The sequence below is a fragment of the Microtus ochrogaster genome, chromosome 8 (genome assembly GCF_000317375.1).
Source record: "Microtus ochrogaster isolate Prairie Vole_2 chromosome 8, MicOch1.0, whole genome shotgun sequence".
Lineage (NCBI taxonomy): Eukaryota > Metazoa > Chordata > Mammalia > Rodentia > Cricetidae > Microtus > Microtus ochrogaster.
The window spans coordinates 33,598,604-33,624,883 of NC_022015.1; the positions used below are offsets into that span (position 1 = coordinate 33,598,604).

The window sequence follows — 26,280 nt, forward strand, 5'->3', positions numbered from 1 at the left end:
AGGAGGCAGAGGCAGGCGGATCTCTGTGAGTTCGAGACCAGCCTGGTCTACAAGAGCTAGTTCCAGGACAGGGTCCAAAACCACAGAGAAACCCTGTCTCGAAAAACCACAAAAAAAAAAAAGAATAAGTCACGTAATGATGGAATATACATAGAGAGTCTGGATTCTGTATACTATTGTGTTTTCTTTAAATTTTTTGATTGTGAAGAAGCTAAGTACAGAGAGACATTTCATTACACAGGCTGTAAGATAAACCAACGTAAAGATATCTTGACTTTAAAATTTGATTTAAGGATATGTTGCTTTAGAAAAGAGGTTCATCTTTTATTTCCACAGAGAATGAGAACCTCTGGATTGCTTCCAGACTAATATTGTTTGATAGACCACGACCCCCTGAAAGTCACCATGAACACCCCTCAAAAAATCACTTTGCCCAATAGACAGCAGGAAGAAGTTTGGACAGAACTATGTCCATATTCCCAAATATTGTCTATAAATGTTTATTTACATTTAAAGGGGGATATGTAATAGAGATGGATACTTTGGTATGGATCTTGTTTTATTGATACAAATTTAAGGTCAATTTTGTTATACATATATTTCTGCTCTTGATTAAGGTACTATGTTTGTGAAGCTCATTTTAAAATGTAATGTAAAATTAAGAAATAAAAGTTAATAGATAATCATCTATAATAGTCAAGCTTTTAGTCATGTTAGTTAGATTTTCTAGATGTATAGAGATATATTTCAGTTAGATAGGTATTCTTCAAATCTTTCAGAGACCTTCAAAATATGGCATTTAAAAATGTTTAAGAACTTAAGAGTTTTCATGACAGTGAGAAACATCTGCTCCTGGCAACACCAAGCTCTTCAAGAAGAAGATGGGCATTGAAGAGTTGGTTGACCATTTAGCAAGAAACTGCTCTTGCCTGGACTGCTTGATAAACTGGACATGTAGAGCCCACAGAGAGAGGACTGCTGAACTTGCCTAAAGGTGAGATGGTCCTTTCCTGCTACATGAAAGAGTCTGCCAGACATTCCGCAGGATACAAAAGAAAGTGACTGGCAAACTGCCAATATAGGCAGAACTGTCTTTGAAATTTCCTGCTTCATGGAAAAGTCTGCTGGATACAAATAGGCCTATAGGTAGATAGGTATATTGAAGATAGATGCCCCAATGGTACAGAAAAACTTTGGGTGACTGTCCAGGCAGTGAGATGTCTTTGTCAATTCTAGAGTTTTGGAAGTTGCTTATAATGTACTTCCTGTTTACTTAAGTAATATCATATCTTTCTGGAGTCTTTGATGGAGTTGAAGAATTTATAGTTATAGTTTTCCTTAGTTATGATAAAAGATAAAGTAGACATAAATATTTTAACTGTAATTCTTGCTTGATAACTGTTTTGTTATATGTAATTTTACTATGTTAAAGTTAAAGCCTTCCTTTTTTGTTTAAACAGAAAAGGGGAAATAGTGTGGGAGGTCCTTCTGTCTATGTGTTACTTTTATTGGTTAATGAATAAAGAACTGCTTTGAGCCTATTGCAGGGAAGAACAGAACTGGGCGGGGAAAGTTGGTTGTACGCTGGGAGAAAGAAGGGCGGAGTCAGGAAGATGCCATGTAGCCCCACCAGAGACCAGATGTTGGAACTGTAGCCAGTAAGCCATAGCAATGTGGTGATATAGAAATTACTAGAAATGGGTTAAATTAATATGTAATAGTTAGCCAATAAGAAGCTAGAGGTAATAGGCCAAGTAGCCATTTAAATAATACAGTTTCTGTGTGATTATTTCGGGGCTAAGCAGCCAGGAACCAACAAGCGACCTCCTCCAACAAAAGTAGGTGTTGGCACGACTTTTCCTATAACCACATGTACAGAGTGAGGTTTAATCCCAGTCCACCACTGAAGAAATGGGCTTGGCATGCTGGCCTGACTGCAAGAGAGGTGTGGCCTTGTGAATCAGGACGAGCCATGCATGCCCCAGAACTGAGTCTTTTCTGCTCAGCACTGCAATGAGCCCCTTACTTCCCAGGGGAAATTCCATCCACAATCCCTTTATAGATCCATTCCTCCATCCTCCAAAATGAAAAACACAAAAGCCTACTCTCCCAGTTACTTTTCTATTACTGTGATAAAGTGCCATGGCTGAAAACAACTCATGATATGAAGAGTTGACTTGGGCTTACAGTTCCAGAGAGAGAAGGGCCGGCCCAGGCTGGGAAGCATGGCAACAAGCAGCAGGTGTGTCAACTGGAGTAGAAACTGAGGGTTCACATCTTGAACCACAAGCACAAAGCAAAGCATGAACTAGAAATGAGACTAGTCCTTTTACTCTCAAAGCCTGCCTCCCTGATATATTTTCCTAAGAGTGTCACCAACTGGAAATTAAGTGTGCAATTAGTGCCAACAACTGGAAATTAAGTGTGCAATTATTGTGGTAGTTTGAATGAGAAGGCCCCCATAGGCTCATATCTTTGAATGTCTAGCTCCTAGTTGGTGGAACTGTTTGGGAAGAATTAGAAAGCGTGGCCTTGTTGGAGGAGCTGTGTCATTGGGATGGGGGAGTGAGATTTCAAAAGCCCATGCTAGGCCTAGCCTTGCTCTCTCCCTCTACCTCCAACTTGCAGACCAAATGTGAGCTCTCAGCTACTGCCCCAGCACCAAGCCTATCTGCCTGCTGCCATGCTCCCTGACATGATGATCATGGACTAATCCTCTGAAACTGTAAGCCAGGCCCAATTAAATGCTTCCTTCTATAAGCTGCATTGGTCATGGTGCCTCTTCACTGTGATAAAACAGACCTATCTTTCTCTCCTGCCTTGCTATTGGCCTTTCAGCTCTTTATTAGGCCAATCAGGTGCTTTAAACAGGCACAGTATTCCAGGGCAGGCTCCAAAGCCACAGAGAAACCCTGTCTCGAAAAACCAAAAATAAAAAAATAAACAGGCACAGTAACACAGCTTCACAGAGTTACACAAATGCAGCATAAAAGAATGCAACATTAAATGCAACATCATTAAACCAACATTCCACAGCGCGGAAGAATACAACACATCTTAGCTAATATTCCACAACATTACTCCATTTTCCTTTAAGGTAAATTTTTATTTATTTCTGTATTGGTCCCTATAGTGTTTGCTTTAATCATGCCCCAAGCTAAAAGTTAAGCTAAAGGTCAACTTGTCTTTTTTTAAATTCATTCTTCCTCTATAATCTTGCGATTCACATGTCATAAACGGCTTCAGTTGTTTCCTGGAATTTTACTGAAACTGTCTGACCATAAACCCACAACAGTACTTTTCCCATGATAATAAAGGTAACTGAAAATTTCAGTTTTGTAATCACTTGCTCACCTGCCACAGAGAGGAGTTCTGCTTTTAGTCTTGGGTGCTTTGGTCTCCTATTCCTGAGGAGACTGTAAGTTCAGCCTGTTTGCAAAATACTTTTTTTTTCAAACCTTACAACATCTTAGTGTTAGCTCCTGTTTTGTTTTGTTTTGGATTTTTTTATTCGGTTGGTTTTGGTTTTGATGGGTTTTTTTTTTTAGGTTTTTATTTGTTTGTTTGGGGGGGGAGGTTGTTTTTTGTGGTGGTTTTTGTTTGCTTGTTTGTTTTACAGGGAGGTTGGATTTTGTTGTTATTTGTTTGGGGAGATGTTTTGTTGTGTTTTTGTTTGTTTGATTGTTTGTTTTTGGCTTTTTAACACGGGTTTCTCTGTAGCACAGCCCTGGTTGTGCTGGAACTTGCTCTATAGATCATGCTGGCCTTGTAGACCAGGCTTGACACCACTACCCCCACAAGAGTGATTCTCTCCTTAATGACACTAGTCTCCTTAACAATTACACATCTCTCTTCCAGCCCAAGCTCTGGATACAGTAGGCATCCTAGTGCTCTTTCCTCTCCGAACTGTAGTTTGTATTTCACCCTACTTGCTCTTTTGCACTGTAGACATGCATAAGTGTTATCAGTAACAACCATGTACAGATTCAAGATTATGTTGTCTTGAAATTTCTTCCACTTAGAGAAATTAGCCCATTATTTTATTTTATTTTTATTTATTTATTTTTTGTTTTTCGAGACAGGGTTTCTCTGTGGCTTTGGAGCCTGTCCTGGCACTAGCTCTGTAGACCAGGCTGGTCTCGAACTCACAGAGATCCACCTGCCTCTGCCTCCTGAGTGCTGGGATTAAAGGCGTGCGCCACCATCGCCCGGCTAACCCATTATTTTAAAATTTGACCTCGGACAAGTTCTTAGGACAAGGGCAGAAAGCAACCAGTTTCTTTGGCAAATTATCACACAAACAGCTTATAGCTGAGTTGGAAACATTGTTCCCCTCTCAAATCTCTTGAGCTGGACCTCTATGTTCTAAATTGTTCTCAGTACTACTGTCTTTCAGGATCTGATTAGAATGGCCCTTTAAGCTCTACTTAAAGCACCCAATCATTGTTCTAGTCTAAAGTTCCAAAGTCTTCCACATTCTAAAACCCAACATGGCCAGGTTCTTTGAAGCAAAAACCCATTCTTGGTACCAACTTCTACATTAGTTACTTTTCTGTTGCTATAAAAAAAAATAAAAATAAAAAACTAAAAGCAGGATAAAGACAACTTAAGGAAGAGAGTGTTTATTTTTGCTTACAGTTTCAGAGGAATAAGAGTCCCTCACGGCAGGGAGGCAGAGCAGCAGTTGGCAGGTACAGTGGCAGGGACAGAATGCTGAGAGCTCATATTGTCAAAGGCTAACATGAAGTAGAGAGAGGAAGTGGGGCAAGGATGTAATCTCTTAAAGCTTACCCAGTGACATGCATCTTCCAGCAAGACCGCACCTCCTAAACCTTCCCAAACAGTGTCACCAACTGGGACCCAAATGTTCAAATACCTGAGTCTATAGGGAACATTTCTTTCTGTTTGTTGGTTGGTTGCGTCTTTTGGTTTTGTTTGTTTGGTTTGGTTTTTGGTCTTTTTCTATACAGGGTTTCTCTGTGGAATAGTCCTGGCTGTCCTGGAACTCACCCTGTAGACCAGACTGGCCTGGAACTTATAGAGAGCCCCTGCCTCTGCCTCCTGAGTGCTGGGATTAAAGGCACATGGTGCCACTACCCAGTTGGGGAACATTTGTAATCAAAATCACCACACTTGCCTTCCTGGAGCTGGTGTTCTGAACCTAGCAGAGAGACAGACAATAAGTACATAGATGATACAATGAATATCATTCAGTAAATATGTGATAGATAAATATATAATATGTAAATATGTATGATATATAATCATAGATATGTATTGATACATAAAACATGGTTAATACCGATCTAATATAAGAACAAAATACAGTAATATATAGTATATAATACATTAAATGTACGTCTAAAACATGCAATAATTAGGGGTGTGATACATCAATTGCATGTGAAATACACAAATAAAACAAAGTGTGATACACATGGTATATACATACATAGACACACATGTTATAGATTAACACATAATAAGTATGTGCAGGAAGATGGGAAATTGAGACAGCATGAAAAGAAAAAGAAGACTTAAGTTCTAGTTTGTATTTTCTACTCTTGAAAGTTAAGACCTTCTTTCTTTATTTCGGTTTTATGAGACAGTGTCTATGTGACCCTGGATACACTAGAACTCACTATGTAGACCAGGCTGAACTCAAACTCACAGCGATCCACCTATGTACCACTATGCCCGGCTAAAGAACCAAGATTTTCAATACAACTGCTCAAATAAACATCACCTACAAAGACAGCATTCCTCTTCTTAAGACATCTCAAATTGGAAATGTGTTTCCTGGGTCTGGAGAGACGGTTCAGTGGTTAAGAGCTTGGGCTGTATGGGTGCTGGGGATTTGAACTCGGGTCCTAATGCTTGTAGAGCGATTACTTTACCCACTGAGCCATCTCTCCTACTCTCAAATAAGAATTTTGTAAACAAGCGCAATGTACTTTCTTAGGGCCAGAACGTTTATGAGTTGTTTCATTTTGTCTTAAGGCCCAGGGTTTTATATACCCAGGCTGGCCTTCAACTCACTGTGTAGAAGATGACTTTGAACTTCCGATCTTCCTGTCCCTCCACACCAGCGTGATTACAAGGTGTCACTGTGTGGTTTAAGCAGTGCTACAGAGTAAGCCCGTGGCTTGGCACATGCTATGCAACCAGTCTGTGACTCTTTCCTTTTGTTTTTTGGTTTTGTTTTGTTTTGTTTTCAAGACAGGATCTCACTATGTAGCTCTAGCTATCCTAGAACTCACTCTGTAGACCAGGCTGGCTTCAAATTCAATGTCAGCCATCTCTTTCCCATATAACTGAACAATGTACCTCATAAACCACCTTACAAACTCAGTTACAAAAGGAAATTCTCTGAGAGAACAAGTAAGCCAGCTCACATCATTTTATTTAACTTTTAAACTTTACTTAATCTTTAACTTTGCTTAAACTTTGAACCTGGCTGTAAATTATATCCTTTGAGCAATGTAATTTCAAAAACTGAAAAATCATACATACATAGCTATTGCTAGTGTTGACTGAGAATCTGGAGGTCCTATTTTGGAGTCTCAGTATCCTGAAAAGAGTGTTCTAGAGGGGACTAGAGAACTCTTTGGCTATGTATTTGTGTATTATTAGTAAGGGTTCTTCAGAGGAACAGAACTGATAGAAAAAAATATATGTATGTATATGTCTATGGGATTTATTAGAGTGGCCTCCTAAACTTTCCCAAAAAGTACCACCAACTGGGACCCAAGTCTTCAAATACCTGAATCTCTGGAGGCCATTTCCCATTACCACATCTGCCTTCCTGGAGCTTGTGTTCTGGACCTAGCAAAGACAGACAGTAAGTTCACAAATGATATATATCATCCAGTAAATATGTGATACAAAATATGTAAGTATGTGTGATATAGAAGCATGATAGAGGTACCTATATCACATAAATATATACCATGCTTCATGCACACCTGTATTATATAGGTATTTACCGTGTTTTATGTATCATGGCTGTGGTCCAGCTAGTCCAACAATGGCTGTCTCCTGTTAGAAAGCTCAAGAATCTGTTCGTTGTTCTGTCCAAGAGGCTGCATGTCTGCTGGTGTTCACTCTACGAATACCAGCTAATGACCATGTCCTTTTATGTAGGCTGCCACCAGATGGTGTGGCTCAGATTTAAGGTGGGTGTTCTTACCTCAGATATCCCTGATTCAGGATGGGGCTCCCACCTCGAAATGATCCAGTCATGAAAAACTCTCACAGGTGTGCCCGGTTGCTTAGGTTTCAGTTGATTCCAGATGTGGTCAAACTGACAACCAAGATTAGTTATCTCAGCAGGCGAGCTGTAAATCTTACAGGACAAGGGAGATGGAGAAAAGACAGTCAATCTTTTTTGTCTTGGCAGGTGCAGCGATGGAGGTCAGCAAGCAGCAGGGCAAAAGGCACTGGAAATGGCATGGAAGGGGTGATCAAGGGGATGAGGGAAGATGGGAGGTGGATCCCTTGAGCAAAAGAGAATATCCAGAGGGTCAAGGAAGGAGACAGTCAAGTTAGGGAAGGCCAGTGCAAATGCTCGCTGAGTAAAGGAAAGAAACCAAAAGTTAAGCTCTGAAGGTGAAAAGGGGAAAGTTTGTTCCAAATTACCATAAACAGAGAAAGTGGGAGTGGGGCCACAGCTCCAGGGTTATAAGGGAAGGGGTACCAGGGAGGAAGGAAGCCTGTGAGCTGGTGTAAGGGGCTTTCAAGTGCGGAACAGGCGCTCAGAGGCCCTTGATATGCTAATAGCCACCACAGGTGTGTGGTGCTGGAAGCGTCAGGCATCCCTTTTGCCCAAAATAAGGATTCCTTTTAGCAAGTAGGAACTATCTTCTCAAGTCACTGAGGGAATGCTGTTGAAAGACCTGGATAAATCCAGGAAAAAAATAGAGCCAAAAATCTAAGCAGGAAGAGAAGAATCAGAAATCTAGGATTAGCTGGTTCAGTTTCAGGAACTAGCTGAAGATAAAGTTAGATTGTAATCTTGAGTATAATCGAGAAACAAACACGGAGTTGCCCCCTTGTGATCATCACTGGTATTTTCGGAATTTTCTGTGACACCCTCCCTACCCCTTTCAGATTACTGGGCTGTGGTTTCTTCCTTTAATAACCTCTTCTCCCAGTTACTCCTGGGGTCAAACTCCTCCCCTGCGTGGGTTATGAGTCTCGGGCCCCAGTGCACTGGTTCCTGTCTTGTCAATCAAACCTCGTGTGATTGCAGCAAGGACGGGGTCTCTCGTGAGTTACTGGGGGAGGGGGGTAGTGTTATCCCAAGAAGAGTGAGAGTCTCCCCACACTAGGGGTCTTTCACTGTCTAAATGCCAGACCTTGGGAAAAAGAATTTCTTGGGACCTGACAAAGGAGGACATGGCACAAAGCCACAGCTAGTCAAAAGGAAGAGAATAACTGTTGGATGCAGAGCCACCGACACATGAATAGCATAACTCCTGGACCTAACATCAAGACGCAGGGGCAAGGTTGGCAGTGGTGGGGAACAACATGGCAGTCTAAGATCTGTACAATTCCAACAACAGATGACATCCAAATGTAGATAGGGAAAGCTCATGGGGCTCCACCCCTAGATGGAGCTATAATCTATTAACAACTGCCTGCCGGAAAGGGAGAATTAGTCTTCCCCTGGGAGGAGCCAGCCTCAGTGTGACGTGGGAAAAACAAAAACAAAAACAAAAACAAAATACCCGTAAACAATTCCATGACTGTCTGGTTAAAGCAAGCTGTATTTAGAACTGGCCAGCCAGCAACCTCTCCCAAAGTCGGGATTTTAGAGAATAGTCCTCCACTGGCTTTTGAGGTCCCTTTTATGGAGAAAGGTTAGGGTTGATATAAAACAGCTGTTGAGATAACTGGCTGTTAGAAGAGGCAATAAAAATAAGAGCAAAAACACATCCTGTGGAAGAGGAGCCATCAAGGTGTCTGGGAAGACATGGTTTAGTAAGGCAAAGGGCAATCTTCTGTCAAGGTTCAGGAGTTTAGCAAGGAAAAGAGGTGGGCACACATCGTGGGGTCACAAGTCCTGCAAAGGCTGAAATATGGGTTTGCAGGATACATTAGGCCTTGGAAACAGAAATGTATTCTTGTAAAGTATGGCTACTTAATAATAATGTAACAATGTACTTCCTTAACAACAGTGTGGCTCCTGTTTCGATTTCACACCTGTAATGATTGTTCTGTCTCTTTAAGAGACAAGTGGTGGTGGCACACGTCTTTAATCCCAGCACTTGGGAGGCAGAGGCAGGCAGATCTCTGTGAGTTCGAGGTCAGCCTGGTCTAGAAGAGCTAGTTCCAGGACAGGAACCAAAAGCTACGGAGAAACCCTGTCTCATCTCGAAAAATCAAAAAAAAAAAAAAAAGAGACAAGCCACACCCACTCCCTCCCCCATCTGCTGAGACAGGCTGATCTTCAGCTTCCAGCCTAAGTTCGCTCTCTTTTCCATCTCCTTCTCCAAGAGACATCTTCTTCCTTTCCTCTCCCCCCACCTCTCTCTCTCTCTCTCTCTGCTCTTCTCTCTTCTCTCCCTTCCCTTCTATACTTCCATAACCCACTTAATAAATATCCAACCTCACTCTGCATGGTGTGCCTATCAGTCTGTCTCTCGCCCCCACCACCGCATGGTTCCCTGCCTAGGACCAGCTGCCTTCAGAGCAGTCCCTGTCTAGGACTGGCTGCTTTTGGGACCCGCTAACCCCTGCCTGCCACCACGTGGCCTGCTGCCGCTCAGGGACCTGCAGCAGTTTCTGCCAATGAAGCTACTTGAGGATCCGCAGCAATTTTTATTAATCCATTACAACACCTCCTATTGGTGTTCAGTACCAAGTGGTCAGCCCTAAAAACACCAACTGGAAGGCAATGTGAGAGCCAGAGTTACATTTTAAGTTTTACTTACTGATCAGTCTAAGAACAAGAATATAGAAATATAGGTTCCAAAAACAGGAACGTAGAGATAAAGAATTAAAGTTGGAAGCCTAAGAGGAAGAGAGCAGGCTGTCGGCAGCTTTGTCAGCAGTTTAAGGATTAACTATTAGCAGTGGGTTACTTTGCTTTACAACCAACCCATAGCTCTGTGTGCAAGACTGGAGTGGCCCTCTGCAAACTGAGGGTCAGCTTTAGATAACTCCCCAGCTACTCATGACCAGCATCTCACCTGAGCTAAGCTAACTTTTAAATGATGGGATGTATGTGACTTTTTGGTTGCACATTGCCCCATAGCCTTCCCTGCTATGCAAAACTGGCAGTATCAGGGGGGTGTAGAACTTTGGTAAACACCATCAGGAAATGCCAGAGGGGGAAAACGGGCTAAATACAAACACTAGTTTAACTGAAAAAACAAAAACAAAAACAAAAAAAAAACCCTGTCAATAGAAACTTTAAAAAAAAAAGCAATTTTTATCTGAGTTTTACCTTGAGATTATAAAAATTCTTTTGTTCATGCCTAATGCTTGCTTCTTGCTCTAAAAAGGGGACTTTGGAAACCGCCCTTTGTCACAGCTACAGAAGCCGATCTCTGGCTGTGGTCACAGCTACAGCTGATAAGCTTTGTGTGCCCCATGGCAATTTTTTTCTTTTCCTGAAATAAAGTTTGCTTTTGGTTTAATAGTCTTTGGTGGTCTCCCCCCCCCCCCATCATGGCCCAACTGTGCCCAGACCCAACAATTACTTAAGAGAGCCAGGAAACAAAAATGCCTCTGCTGTACACACCCTTGCCCAAGGACAGATAGTTCCTGAAAGGCTGGAGGCTATCGTTTCCGAGAAAGCAAGTCACGTGCTTTCACTCCCCTAAACAAGTTTGTTTGACTCCTCTGCAACAGAAGTGTTTTTAATCACTGTGGGCAGGAGGTTCTCAAGCAGGGAATATATCAGGATGTATGCTTGTCTGTGACTGGGTATAGGCTGGAGGTACATCAGGAAGTATGCTTGCTCCTGACTGGGCCTGATGGGAAATGTAATGAATTATGGATTTTCCTCCTTAAGTCCTTGCAAAATTTGATTCAGGTCCATTTTCTGGAGAACCAGATATGGACCTGACCAAAGCCCATCCACCTGGCCAGTATTTAGTTAAAGCTTGCTTCAAATTGTGCTTTAAATTGCGGCAGTGGTCTTATTCTCAATTGGTGGATTTACATCAACACTGAAGAGACTCAACAGGTTGTGTTTATACATTCATTCCTGTGTATGTATGTGTAACAACAATGGCTAAAAAGAGGCCCCGTGAATTTGGGAGGGGCATAAGTGGGAGGACTAAGACAGAAGGTAGAAATGATGTAATTGTTTTCTAATTAAACAAAAATAAATAATAGCTGGGCAGTGGTGGCACACACCTTTAATCCCAGCAGTGGGGAGGCAGAGACAGGCAGATCTCTGTGAGTTGAGGCTAGCCTGGTCTACAGCACGAGTTCCAGAACAGCCAGAGCAACACGCAGAGAAACCCTGCCTTGAAAAACCAAAGCAAACAAACAAACAAATAAAAAAGCTAGGTGTAGTGGTGTTCATCTTTAATTCCAGCACTCAGGGGGAAGAAGTAGTTGGAGCTCTGTGAGTTTTGAGATTAGCTTGGTTTTCATAGCAAGTTCCAGGCCAACCACTCAAAAAATAAAATAAAAGAATTTCTCTAAATAAGAAAGGCCCAGTGAGCTAAGGGGAAAACCCAAAAAGCATGCGGTTGTGAGATGTGTGACCATTTATAGGGTCTTCACGCAGAGTCCACCTCTCTCACGGTCGGGTGAAGTAGGATTTCTCACATATGCTCTGTTCCTTATGTGAAGCCAGGTGCAGAAAGGGCTTCCGGTCTTTGCAAACTGTCCCTAGCATGCTCTAGATGTTGTACCTAACCTATGGGGAACCAGCCTAAGGGGGAACCAGCCTAAGGGGACACCAGCCTAAGGGGACACCAGCCTAAGCAGACACCAGCCTAAGGGGTCTCCAGCCTAAGGGGTCTCCAGCCTAAGGGTCTCCAGCCTAAGGGGTCTCCAGCCTAAGGGGAACCAGCCTAAGGGGACACCAGCCTGAGTGGGAAGGGCATCCAGCCTTTCACAGCCAACTGGCTTCTTTCACAGGCTGGTTCTGATGAAGCTGTGTTCAGACTCTGCTCTCCTGCCACATGAGGTCACTTGACGTGTGACCTCTTACTGTCTCTATCCAAATGCACTGAGATTCTTTTCTTGTCCTGAAATTCTTTTCTGCGGTAGACTGAAGGACATCACTGTACCTGGGTGGTGGTCTCTAAGGAGGAACTGGGCCTCCCAGGCCCAACACTGGGCTTTGTCTCCCCACAGCCACTGACAGTCATTGCTGCTACAGGTTGGGGAGGGCAGCAAAGTGCAGGAAGGGCTGGAGAGACTAAAGCTAAGGACTTCTGACCATGAAGGCTCTGGGGAGATTTTCAAAGAGAAGGGAGAAAGACAGGGAGTGTGTGAGGGAGGGGAGTAGCTTGGAAAGTATCAGAAATACTAAAGAAGCCTGGATGGTAAATGAAAAATGAGGAGCTGACAGCTGATATTCGGAGGGAGAGGACCCCTGGCGGGCAGAAGAGGAACCCTGGCGGGCCTAGAGGCCCTGTTGCAGATAAGAGACAGACACACCAGTCTCTCTCTCTCTCTCTCTCTCTCTCTCTCTCTCTCTCTCTCTCTCTCCTTTTCTGCCACAAGGCTGGTCTCTTCCCTCCCCTCTTACCCTTTTCCATTCCCTCTCTCTTGATAAAACTTCCCACGGAAGTTCTGTCTGCCTGGTATGTCTGTCTCTCATCCTCCGCAGGGCGTCTTGGCCTGCCAAGGTCTCTCTCCAGCCGAATGAGGCCAACAGCTCCTTCGAAGGGTTGAGAAGAAAGTTTTATTGTAGATAAGAAGGAGAGTTCAGAGGCATCTGGAAGGGTCTGGACTGAACTGGGCCAGCAGAATAAATCAGGACATGATGGAGACACAGAGAGAGCACATGACAACCAAGACACCAAGACAGCTCATAGCCAAAATGTCTGGGTTATATGGAAATTAGGGAAGCTGGTAAACAGATGAGAAGAGAAGGGGCTAGAGAGGTCTAAGATGGGGGTGGGGTGTGTCAGTCAGGATTACTCTGTACAGGTACTTGAGGGTAGAGACTGGGGGAGCCCAGAGGCTAGCATAGACCTTGGTATGTTAACAGGCACCGTGGTCTAAAATTACTGGAGGAGCCATAGGTCTTTTTGCCAGAGCTAAGGAGAGTGACTCCATTTAGCAGATGAGACCGATCTTCTCAAGTTCCTGAGGCTTTTGTCTAAATGCCAGACTTTGGGAAAAGGAACTTCTTGGGGCCTAACAGGTGGTGACTGTACAATACGAGAGGGTGGGTAATGGACTGGAAAAGCTAGGCAGGCAGAAAGTATTCAGGGTGTAGTCAGGTGATATAGCCAGCTGCAAACCTTGGGTTTGACTGGGGTGTGAACTAACTGTCCTCGCTGGGTGGCACTGGAGTAGCAGGAGTCTCTACTGTGGGGTCCAGGAGGCTTGGGCTTGACACCAACCATTGGTGGCAGTGGGTTGTTGGTGGCACGGAGACAAGGTAAACAGGGCTTTGATCTGGGCATCTGAGCAGCAGAAACAGATTCTGGAGCAGGCGAAGCCCAGGCTCTGACTGAACTGGTTCACACAGAGTCTGGGGCAAAGCAGGGAACTGATGAGAGCCGGACAAGACAGGCCCAGGTCCCACCAGGAAAGCAGGTAGATGGAGATCAAAAGGGTGGGGTCCCCAGCAAAGGGAAGGACCCTCCAAGAAGACCGGTCAGTGTCCTTTATAGTGACTAAACGTCACTGTAGAGAGGGATCTCAGGCCCCACCCGCTCTTGCACACGTCTTAAAGCCAAAGCCCAATTCCAGTAGGATCTGAATCAGGGCACACGCCCCAAATACCACAACATTTTCCCCAGGTTCCGCCTAGAGTCAGCCCCGCCCACCTGCCACGCCGCAGGGTCGCTTCTCCTTCCTCCCGCCAGGGGCTGCTGGCACAGAGCCCACAGAGCCTTCTAACATCGGGGGCCCGCACCGCCTGGAGTTGGACTGCGGTGAGTCGCTAAACTGCCCGTTCCCGCCTCCCCCGCCCACCCCTACCCCCTTCCCCAACCGGCCCTCACCCTCTTCCACCAAATACTCTAAAAATTCACTTTCGTCCTGTTCTTTCACTCCCAAGTCTCCCGTCCTGTCGGTCAACCTGCTACCCTCCTCTCCGCCCCCTTCCCCCGCCCACTCACTGACTTCCTCTTTCCTCCCCCCCCCAAAACCAAGTCTCGCTCCTTCCCGGTTAGGGCCCTCCGGACACCACCACTCACAGTCCTCCACCACATCCGGGTCCTCCTCTCCCACCCCGATACCCCCCTACCCGGACCACCCCCCACTCCCCGCTATCCCCACCACAGCTCCTGATTCCTCTGCCTCCACTGTCCGGCCTCAGGTCCCCTGAGGGTTTGGGGCCAGCACGGAACTCCGTTTCCACTCTCAGCCCTTCCTACTTCGAGAAGATGGGTCAGGACCTCGCGAGAGGGAGACCTGTTGCAGTTGCTGAGGGAGCTGGTTTGCAGATTCTGTTGCATTCCTCTTGAGTTAAGGGTGTGTTCTCGGTGCAACCCCTAAGTGGAGGCTTTATAAATACTGTTCTCCTAAACTAGCCCCTCACGCCTGTCACCGTAGACTTGAGGGTTTATGTCAGTCAGAGGGAAGCCCAGCTAGTCACTGTCATCTCGCCTAACCCAGGCCACCTGGACTGAGACAGCTTTCCATGGACAATTCTGAAGATGACCCGACCATATTCACTACCCACTGTCTGCCCGGTGACCCCAGGTTCTGGGCCACTGTAACCAATTCATACCTGGGCACACGTGTGTATCATGACGTTATACATGTAAATGGTGTGTACAACGGAGCTGGAGGGAACACTCACCGGGCAATTCTGCCCAGTCCCATCAATGTCCAGCTGAAGGCCCCTGCAGGAACAGAACCGCTGACTGAGACCTTTGCCCTGGATACTAACACAGGTTAGCGGCCACCAATCCTGGTCAAGCCATTGCTCTGAGTGAGCGGGACCTCCCCACTTGTCCGTGAAATCTCACAAGGGAAGGGACCACAAAGGCCAGTCTGTGACTGAGGCCTGTAATCTCAACACTGGGGAAGATGGAGAATTGGAGGACAGCCTCGGGTACATAACAAGATCCATCTCAAAAATAAGTAAATAAATGGCCTTTAATTTAAGGGAGAGAAAAAATAAGCATAAAAAGCTGCCTCCCCAAATGAGGTCTCTGTGGTTTGTCTTGCTTTCCTGTCATCTGGGTGGGCCCATTACACAGCGGGAAGAGGCAACATGAGATCTGAGGGACCCCACTCCCAGCCCAGGAAGATCATGGTGCTCTGTGGAATGGGAGTCCACAGCTTTGAGTCCATCTGAGACCTTCCGCAGGATGACTGAGCCTCCCAACCCTCCCTAGGTTCCTTCCTGCACACCCTGGAAGGCCCCAGCTTCCGGGCTTCCCAATGCATCTATGCTCACCGTGTGTTACCCCATGTCCTGGCCTTCAGTGTGTCCATTGCACGCTTGACAACAGGGAACAAGCCCATCACGGTGCTGCTACAGGCATCCTTCTCCCCAGAAAGCCCAGACCTGGATCTGCATGTTGGGCCTGACTTCCAGGGAGCCCGGTAAGGAGCACACTGGGTGAATCTAGATGCCCCAGAGAGGGAGTCCTTTCCTGAGACTCAGTTATGCTCTTGCAGGTACCTCCATGGCCACACACTCACCCCTGAGCAGCCAGGAGAGCCACAGCAGGAAGTACACATGCTGTGGATGCCAGTACCCCCAGTCTTAACCCTTGCAGAAGATGAGCAAGACAGGACCTGGGACTTTCTGACTGTGGTTGGTGGCAGCCAGGCTGAGGCCCAGGGCTGCTTTGCTGAGGCCCTACAGCTGCAGACCAGGGGCATTCTGTATACAGTCCATGCAGACGCCTGGGCCCAGCTCTGGGCCAGCTGTGGCCTAGATGTGACTGGACCCCTGGCCTTGCGCCAGGCCCTCCGTGGTTCTCTCTACTACCTGCTCAGTGAGCTTCCCCAGCCTGGTACCCAAGGATCAATCAGCCATGGGCTTAGCCCTGGAGGCCTCTCTAATGGGAGTCAGGAGGAGTGCTACTGGGGCCATATCTTCTGGGATCAGGTACACCCTGCACTGGTTACACGGGAAGAACTGCATGTTAACATCTTGGGCATTGCCTTTACCTGAGCTCAAGACCACAGAAAACATGGGGGCGGGCTGGAGAGACGGATTAGCAGTTAAGAGCAGTGACTGTTCTTCCTAAGATCCTGAGTTCAATTCCCAACAACCACATGGTGGCTCATAACCATCTGTTATAAGATCTAGTGCCCACTTCTGACCTCCAGGTATACATGCAGGCAGAACACTATACATAAAAAAAATCAATCTTTCTTTAAAAAGCAAATATAATTTTTTTTTAAAAAAATGGGGGCTATAGACAGAAGGGCTTCCTGGAAGAGATGGTTTCTCAGAAGAAAGGTGTGTAGGAATTTGGCAGAGAAGAGTGGCGTGGGTTAGAGCAACAGAATTTGTGGAAGGCCGAGGGTGTGTGGCGTTTGAAGGCAGAGGAGCCTCACTGAGGTGGGAAGAACAGCAGGCCAGTACCACCAGAGCCCCAGAGTGAGCTGGATACAAGCCTGGAGCTTACTGGAGGACGCACGAAGCCATAGGGACTTTTTAGAGGGATGACAGAGATGGAGATACAGTCCGGAAAGATCCGCCAGGAGTAGCTGGGTGATGGGAAGCAAGGACTGGAGGGGTCAAGGATGTAGCATGCGGGGTTCAATGGCCACTGGCTGAGGAAATATTGGGGGAGAAGACTCAAGGCCACTTCTACATCTGACACCTTGGGAAAGCTGTGCTGTGGCCCATTTGGCAGATGAAGCCAAAGGAAGCTAAGGTCAGGCAGCCAGAGAATGCAGAGCAAGCTCACCCTAGAGGCCTGAGCCCTGATACAAACTAGAGCCCTTAGCATCTCCTGATACTGCCTGGGCTGAGAACCAGAACTCTGGGCTGTCTAAGCTGGAGAAATAACACTGGAGTGGACAAGCAAGGGAGGCCTCAGGTGGGTCTGGGTGAGCATGAGAGGAAACTCAGAGAGAGAGGCAGAGGGATTGCCAAAGGGTAGGTGGGGGGAAGAAGCCCCCAGATGTCTTTTTTGCTGTGTGCGGGCTGGAAGCCTTGGCGGGATGGAATGTGGGCAGTAAGGGAGGGGGACGGTATGGACTTCTGCTTAACCCCAGAATGGTTCCTCCTCTCAGGACCTCTGGATGTTCCCAAATATTCTGATGTTCAACCCAGAGGCTGCTAGGGCCATCCTGGAGTACAGAGTCCGTACACTGGGAGGGGCCCTGAAGAATGCCCAGAACCTAGGCTACCAGGTAACAGGGCCTGGGTGCTATCCCATAGGGTCCCTGCCCCAGGGTCTTCCCAGTGTCATTCAGTAACCACCAGACCCCCAAACCTCCTCTTTCCTTTCCTCCACAAAAGATTGTACCTCTGGTAGGACTGGACTGGCCCTCCAGGCCAAGACCTGACCACTGCATCCTCTTTCCTCTTAGGGAGCCAAGTTCGCTTGGGAAAGTGCAGGCACTGGGCTGGAGGTCTGCCCTGAGGACATTTATGGGATCCAGGAGGTCCACGTGAATGGAGCCGTGGTGCTGGCCTTCCAGCTGTACTACCGCTGTACTCAGGTGAGGCGCCACTGTGTCCCATGTGCACCTACGCACCTCTTGAGGCCACACTCCACGCCGTGACCCTGGGAAGTTGAGTGAAGAGGGACTTTGGAAGCCAGGCACTGCTTTCTGGGTGTTTGGAAGGTAGACACCGGCCGTGCACAGTGGCGCTCTTGTACACCCGGTCCTTCACCCTGCTCTCCCTCTGCAGGACCTGCAGCTCTTCCAAGAGGCTGGTGGCTGGGATGTGGTGAGCGCGGTAGCTGAGTTTTGGTGCAGCCGCGTAGAATGGAGCCCCCAGGAGAAGATGTACCACCTGAAAGGTGAGCACTAGGAGGCACAGGGGCCAGCTCGGCGTGGACTGCCACCATGGAAGGGCATGTCCTGAGCCTCTACACTAACTGTCATGGTGGCCCCGTGTGACCAGGAGTCATGCCACCCGATGAATACCACTCTGGAGTCAACAACTCTGTGTACACCAACGTCCTGGTCCAGAACAGGTCAGACAGAAGACATCCCCTTCCCTAGCCCAGCACAGCAGACAGGGCTCAGTCAGAAGCTGTGCAACTGTGGCTTGTACCCTCCCCAGCCTGCGCTTCGCTGCTGCATTGGCCAAGGACCTGGGTCTGTCTGTTCCCAACCAGTGGCTGGAGGTGGCTGATAGGATCAAGGTGCCGTTTGACTCTGAGCAGAACTTCCACCCTGAGTTTGATGGCTATGAGCGAGGTGAGTGGTACTGAGTCCTCCAAGGGCCCTTCTAATTGGTCATACACACACACACACCACACACACACACACACACACACCCCATACTCATCCTGTAACACCCTCATCCCTTTGACCAAGAACCCATCCCTATCCTGCTGCCCCCTCCCCCCAAATCAGGAGAAGAAGTGAAACAGGCAGATGTCGTGCTCCTGGGATACCCAGTTCCCTTTCCCCTGAGACCCGACATCCGAAGGAAAAATCTGGAGATTTATGAGGCTGTGACATCCCCCCAGGGCCCCGCAATGACCTGGGTAAGGAGCCTGGAGGGTAGTCTTACCCTACTGTCCTCCCCTTCCTTTCCACATGGTGAGCCTAACTGCTTCATATCTGGATCCTGACCTCAGAGTATGTTTGCCGTGGGCTGGATGGAGCTGAGGGACCCCTCAAGGGCCCAGGTCCTCCTGAGCAAGAGTTTCATCAATGCCACTGAGCCCTTTAAGGTCAGCCTGTCTTCCACCCACCACCCGCTGCCTCCGTCTTCTCCCTCTGTGGGAATCTCAGCTGGGTAAGGGTCCTGCTGAGGCTGGACCCCATGTCACAGCCGCTCTTGCTGCCGGCAGGTGTGGACAGAGAATGCGGATGGGTCTGGCGCAGTGAACTTCTTGACGGGCATGGGGGGCTTTCTGCAGGCAGCACTCTTCGGGTGCACAGGATTCAGGTGAGTGCAGAGACCAGCGGTGCAATTCCCACTTGTCCCAACCCTCTTCACCACACAGCTTTCCCTCACAGGATCACTGAGGCAGGTGTGACCTTTGACCCCCTGTGTCCAGACCTGATCTCCAGAGTGTCTGTCTCTGGCATCTCCTACCTGGGGAACAAGTTCAACTTCACCTTTTCCAAGGACACGGTGACACTTGAGGTCACAGTCCGTGCAGAACCCTGGGCGCCCTTGCTAGAGGCTGAGCTGTGGCCATCGCTGACCCGGCTCCCCCTGCCACCAGGTAAGGAAAAGCCTTTGGGACTGGGGTACAGAAGTCTTGGTGCATGCCCTAAAGGATTAACCATCTCTTTTGCAGGACATAAGGTCTGCTTTCCCCACTCAGCTGGCCGGATACAAAAGTCATCCCCCTAGCTGTCCAGAAATTCCAACTCTTCAGTGTTTCCTGAAAGGAACCCGTTTCAGTACCTCAGGGACACTTCTGGACCCTCAACTGCATTGCCCACCCACACAGTCTCTCAGTCTGGATTCAGGCCTAAGCCATTAAGGCTATTGGGCGTTCCCTCTGCATCCTCCCCTTCCTCCTTCCTCTCCTTACCCTCTCCTGTACTGGGCTGTCTACCTAGAGCTTCATACATTCCTTGCTTTGGGGCCGACCCCAGCACTCAACCCTTCAGCTCCCCATTTTGGTGTCTCCCTAGTCCTTAACTTCCTTGCTCACCTCTGGTCTCTGAATGGCTCTGGTCAAAGAGCTGGATGGGGAATGGCCAGCAGCCCTGCTGAGGAGGTGGCCAGCAGGTGGGTCCTAGAAGCAGGGGCTTAGCTACCCAAATAAGAGCTTCCTGTGGTTTGCAGTTGGGACCACACCTGACTGGCCAAGTTCTCAAGGGTTTGTGGCTTTGAGCTTCCTCTTCTCTGGCTCCTCTTGACGTCAGTTGGTGTCTAGCATAGTGGGCTAGGGTGAAGGCCGTTAACCATGGGAGAAGGAAGTCGGTGCTGCCACCAGAGGATGCAGTAGATGAACATCAGATCAAGACCACGAAGTTCCTGGCTGGCAACCAGAGAAACTGGAGTCAAATGAGCCGAGAAGCTGTCCAGGTTTCACTCCTGGCCCTCAGTTCCTGGCATACTTTATCAGAGTTCCTCCCAGAACAAAGTGCATAGAACAGGGCCAGGATCCTGGTAAAACCTGTGCCCCTCTACCAAACCAGCTTGGCTAATTAAAGTCAGCGGGGGCAAGAGCTCCTGAAGTCAGGTTGTGATGGATTCCTGTCCCTTTGCATCTGGGGATGTGGTTTCAAAGTTCAGCGGCAAGGTGGGGCCCTTGTGTCTTCCTCCGCCTTCTTCACAGTGGGCCAGGGCGTTATCTGGCAGAGTGGGTGTTCATCCGTTGCCTCAAAGCCAGGACTGGGCATGGGCAGCAGCAGGTTGGTTGGTGACACTGCCCCCAAAGAATAGATGTAGCCCAGTACCTGGGTGTTCATGAGTCACTTCTGTGCATGTGTTATGGTAAGCTTCTGGGGCCTTGAGGGTGGCAGAATATGTGGGCTGGCACAGCAGATCGGGTCTAAGTAGCCTGGGGCAGCAGAAGCTGTTGCTGATGCCTCACTGGCTTGACCACACACTCTGTCCTCAGCACCGGGGCACAAACCAGGCAGTCCTTTCCCAGATTATAAATGGAGGCTGGCAAAATATCCCGTGTTTGGGGACATCTACCCAGGAACAGATAAGTCCCTGTAACCAGCAGGAGTTGACCTTTTCCTCAACTAGACCAGGGGCTCATGGTCCCTGTAGCCATCAGGAGTTGGCCTTTTCCTCAACTAGACCAGGGGCTCATGGTCAGCACATTGTCTCTATCTTTGTCCAAGCATAGCTACAGTGTCCTTGTCCCTTGTCCACAGTCGGATTAGTGCCCAGCACTAACTTCATCTCCATTCCCAAACACAGGTCATCATATGGCCCTATCTCCAGGAGTTGGCTTGGCAGAGCCTAGAGCTCCTCAGGGCCAGCTTTTGGCTATAGCCGTGTGACTGTGGGGAGCTGCCTCTGGTCTCTGAGTAGGATAGCTCAGCAGACACCTCCAGCCTAGAAAGAGCTGGCAGGGAGAAGGGGCTCCTGGGGAGGAAGGGGGCCGGGTGGAGTGCTCAACCCCCAAGCCTACTTTTAGTTAAGGGCTATGCAGTTAGCTTGCTCTATGATAGGCCGGCCACAGTAAGAAGCAGGTGGGGTGGAGGGGCTCACAGCAGCCTCATCAGGGGTGTGTCTGTGTGTCTGTTGTGAATCTAGTGTGGGAGCCATGGGCACGCGACACAAAGGGAAAATAACGGGAGAACATGCACTTGGCACCACTGGAGGCTCAGAGTTATCCATGCCCACTGCCTGTCTGCCTCTGGACACGGGCGAGCGAAAGAGAAGGCTAGAGTCCAGTGTTCAGTCCCACATAGGAAAATGGACCCTACTTACCTTCCCCTCAGCCTTTGCTGACCCAGGTCGGAAGAAGACCGCTGTGGCATGTGAGGACTCGGGGCACACCCTCACATGTTCTGGGACACAGCCCATCAAACCACAGGGTAGTAGAAATCAAAGGCCCGAGTTCCCGAACTTCATCCTAAAATACTTAGGCTCCTCCACCCCAGAACCCACAGGCTGCCCATAGCCAAGCAAAAACAGTAGTCAGGGGCCGCCAAGCGGACAGAATCAGATGACTGGGAGTTGGCCAGAGGATCTGGTGCTGGGTCTCCCTACATAACTACCACCAAGAAGGAGGAACCCACACGTTTCTGGAATCTACCACCTTTAATCATGAATGGAGATTCAGCCTGGTAAGTGGGGAAAAGGGGGCAAAGACAGGTACTGAAGACCCTCTGGGTTAGAGGTAAAGTCTAACGGTCTGAGTGGGTCAGTGTCGAATACACATGGTGGACAAGAGGGTCATGGTTGGGCAGGGACCAAGGTACTGTGGTAGGCTCTAACTCCCAGGAGCTGGTGTTGGGCGCCTGGGTTCGGTGACCTTGAACTCAGTTATAGTCCTCGTCATCAAACTTGGTGGTGAAGAAAGCCGCAGAGTCTTTGGCCAGCCGGGACAGGTGCAAGGCTCCGGTCACCACCAGCCCAAGGAGCAGCAATGGGGGTACCAGTGTCCACATTACCGCCAGGATGTTGTAGCATTTAGCTTTGGAGCCATAGTGCCTCGCAGCCTCCAGGTCCCCAGCTATCTTCTGGTCTCGGGCCTGCAGAGCCAAAATGTTACACTTTCTGGTTCCCCCTCATAGGGGACCAGAGACCACCCAGGGCAACTGTAGGGCACAGGCTGGACTCCAGAGGGGCATGGCTTGAGGAGATATCCCCTGGGCTGGGCCTATAGTCTCCCAGCTTGGCACAGTTTGGCTCCTGGTAGGGTCCTGAGTCATGATGGCCCCATCCTAAAGGCTACAGATAGAGAATCAGTGGCCATTGTGGGTCAGCAGCGTCCTTGGGAGCCTCCCGTGAAGAGTCCTAGGAAACCAAGAACTCCATCCCATTCAGGAGCTACAGTGGGAATCCCTCTATGGGCAACCTTTAAAGACTTTACCCTTTTCGGGGGACTTTATAGCCATGCCTGTGAACAGTGCATTCACCCATTGATGGATAAGCTCTTGTGGTCCCCAAACTTGGTGAGGGACAGTAGCTATACTAACACACCCCTTCATATACTTTTCTTTTGAATTCCTACCCCCACCCCATGCTCACACATTCTCCCTCCCCAGCCCTTCCCCACAAGCCTTGAAGCTAACCTTGACCGAGTGGACCAGCGCCAGGAAACCAAGGCAGCACAGGTTCAGGTAGACCGTACTGAAGACTGACCACAGGAGATGGTCTCGTGGCATAGGGCCCGGTGTTCCCACAGAGAGGGCCGTGTGGGCAGCATCATCAGCCTTGCGGGATAGAGCCCGGGGGTCCTCACGGGGATAGGAAGTGTCCATGGGTTCCAGCGCCGTGTCTTCCTAGCTGAGGTTTGTGCTCTCTGAGTACCACCAGGCTTGCTTATAGCGTGACACTACCCTCCCTGGCTGGCCAGCCCCACCCGCTATATATAACACAAATTACAACCTCGGCCTGCCAAGTAGTGTGGCCCGCCCTTGCACCCCAGCATCCCCCACCCCTCTCAAAAGACCCCATCAAAGGCCACCGCGTCACATGGACAGCGGCTGCTGTGGACCACCCACAAGAGTGCCCCCTGCATGCAGTCTTGACTATTCACAGAAGGCTGCTCCAGGCCGCTGGCTGCAAACAGTTCCATGGTGGACCCTGAGCCTGCCTCAGTTTGAGGGGGCAGCCAGAACTCCCCCTCAGGACCAGAGCTGCATATACCATAGCCCTCCATCTCCAGAACTCAGAACCCAGGCTTTGATCAGGTCGCCTTCTGCCGACAAGCACAAACGGGAGAGCAAACACGTACTTGTTGGAGGTGAATGCTAAGAAAACAGCAGGCAGAAAGGAATAAGGAAGGAGACTGACTGCCCGTCCCACCACAAACTGTAAGAAGCCCCTCCCCACTCCCCGTAATAGGCATCCCCTCCAGCTCCTGGGCCTGTTAGAGCTGCCCTTCCCAATCCTAAAATCTGAGTGGAATAGTAAAGGGGACCTTAGGGTCTTCCCAGGTCAAACCCTTAGCAAGAGCTAGACCCTGCTCCACACCTCCCCTGCCCAGCCTTCCTCGGGTGTGCAGGCCAAGAGCCTGGCTTACTCTTGCCTGTGCCACTAGGATCACTAGACACCCACCAAGCAAGCAGTGTTGGGGCCTGCAGAAGAGTCAGAGTGTGTGAAGGAGATATCCCTGACCTGAAGCAGGGAGACCTCAGTGGGCAGGGAAGATGACTGGCAGGGACTTAGTCAGAGCATCTGACTCTCAGATGACTTTCTCCAAGATCTCTTGTCATTTGGTCTCCTCCAGTCTGGGGGCCGGGAAGATGATGAGTGATATTACTAATCCCAGGCCTATTCCTCCACCACCAAGTACCTGTATATCAGTGCCCTGGTCTTCCCTGCTTTAAGAACCACTGTCTTTGGCAGTACTGTTTCTACCTTGTTTCTGCAAGTTCTGTTAATCTCAGAGACTTCTTTTTAAATATTCATTGTTATGATTTTGAATTATGGATGTGGGGTGGGTATGTGGATATGAGTGCAGGTGCCCGTGAAGTACCAGACTTCTAGAGCTGGAGTTACAGGTAGCGGTGAGCTGCCCCGTGTGGGTGCTAGGAACCAAGCTCAGAGATATCTCTTCAGAAAACAGATCCTGCCTTCTAGTCCTGCTATGTCGTCCCCATGAGGTTAGCTAGTAAGGTACAGGGAAAGCAAGAGGCCAGCTGCGGTGGCTGGGCTGCCAGAAACAACAGGACACATGACTACTCAGAAAAAACAAACTGACCAGATGATCACTACCTACCCTTTCCTTCATTATAATAACATCTTCATAGCATCAGAATTGTAAAATCTGCTCTCATTAGCATAAGGACCAAAGAGAGAGAAGATTCTACTAGAGAAAAACTCCTGACATCCCAGGAGTCTCCCCGCTTCCACCCCCACCTTCACATGTGAATAATCAGTCTATTTCCCCCTTAAAAGTTTAGTCATAGGCCAGGAATGTTAATCTCAGGACTCAGGCAGAGCCAGTAGATCTCTGTGAGTTCCTGGTCAGCCTGGTCTACATAGTCCTAGGCCAGCCAGAGCCACTATCTTAAGAAGAAAAAAAAAAGAAAAAAATATATATCATAATTAATTTTACCCAAAGCAGACAGTGGTGGTGCACACCTTTAATCTCAGCACTTGGGAAGCAGAGGCAGATGGATCTCTATGAGTTTGAGGCCAGCCTGTTCTACAGAACGAGTTCCAGGACAGCCAGGGCTAAACAAAGAAACTGTGTCTCAAAAAAAAACAAACAAAAAAAAATAAAAAAATAAAAATAAAAAAAGGAACTATCCAAAATCCCAGTGGTGAAACTACCCAGAAACACTGTCCCCACTCTGAGCATGTTTACTGGGTCTTTCTCTGTCTTTGAGAGCTCTTCACTCCCCAGTCTCATACGCTCCACAGATGCTGCATACAAGCCTAGACCCAGGCTTCATCACAGATGTTACACTCACACATCCATCCAGTGGGGCTTTATAAAGTGCACCTGGCCCGGAGTGTGCTGGGATTCCTCTGCTACTATCCCCAGCCAGTTCTGCAGAGCCCACCCTCACCATGAATGTCTAAGGGGAGCAGGACCTACCCTTACCATCCCTGTCTGAGGGGAGGAGAGCCCACCCTCACCATCAATGTCTAAGGGGGGCAGGACCTACCCTTACCATCCTGTCTGAGGGGAGAAGAGCTGTTGGTTGCCTTGGCAGGTTACCTAGTTTAGGGTTAGTAACCCACCCAGCAGTTCAGTTATTCCAGGGTCACGGAGAGGAACTATCTGTAAGATAAATGGGCTAGAAAAGAGGAAGGAGGCTAAGCGAGGGGGTTCTTGTCAAAGCCTCCGTTTATTAGAGATGGGGTACAGCTTTTATAGGGTAAGGAGTTGGGTGGTGGGCACAGGGACCTGAGCTCTTGCCGCGTGGTTCACGTTGGTCACGTGGTCCGTGTTGGTCACATAGGCAGGAGGTTATCTTCGGTCAGGTCACTGTAGGCCAGGAAGTCGCGAGTTGCCATACCTAGTTCCCTAGATAGTTTGGAATGTGGGGTGGGTTCCGCTAACAGATAGCTCTCCATCAGCCAATTTGGGTGTGGGGTAGGCTCTGTCAATAGAACAATTCCTAACACAATTATGGGTGTGGGGTTCTCTGTAGACTCCCCAGGGTGATGGTTCCTGCAATGATTTTAGGAGGAAATTGGCTCCTAACAGACAGCCCACCCTCACCATCAATGTCTAAAGGGGGCAGGACCTACCCTTACCATCCTGTCTGAGGGGAGGAGAGCTTATCCTTGGGGTTCAGGCTTCTGACCTCCTGCTCTGGGTAGATAGACCACAGTGAGAGTTTCTGCAGCACTGGGGCTAATTTAAGATACTCTGTCTAGCCAGGCAGTGGTGGCGCACGCCTTTAATCCCAGCACTCGGGAGGCAGAGG

At 48.5% G+C, this 26,280-nt stretch overlaps 2 protein-coding genes across 2 annotated transcripts; one reads left to right on the plus strand and one right to left on the minus strand.

Annotated features, from left to right (window-relative positions):
- Positions 1-14,788: 14,788 nt before the first annotated feature.
- Pgghg (protein-glucosylgalactosylhydroxylysine glucosidase) lies at positions 14,789-20,411 on the plus strand. The gene is made up of 13 exons (XM_026781506.1): positions 14,789-15,044; positions 15,492-15,702; positions 15,778-16,213; positions 17,353-17,472; positions 17,653-17,784; positions 17,978-18,089; positions 18,194-18,266; positions 18,356-18,492; positions 18,652-18,785; positions 18,879-18,974; positions 19,095-19,192; positions 19,264-19,475; positions 19,551-20,411. Exons 1-13 carry the CDS (start codon positions 14,789-14,791, stop codon positions 19,604-19,606), a joined length of 2,073 nt encoding a protein of 690 aa, XP_026637307.1. The 3' UTR covers positions 19,607-20,411.
- Positions 20,412-22,209: 1,798 nt separating this feature from the next.
- Positions 22,210-23,154, minus strand: Ifitm5 (interferon induced transmembrane protein 5). Its single transcript, XM_005351487.2, has 2 exons — positions 22,966-23,154; positions 22,210-22,422 (listed from the first exon to the last, which is right to left on the minus strand). Exons 1-2 carry the CDS (start codon positions 23,152-23,154, stop codon positions 22,210-22,212), a joined length of 402 nt encoding a protein of 133 aa, XP_005351544.1.
- Positions 23,155-26,280: the final 3,126 nt, after the last annotated feature.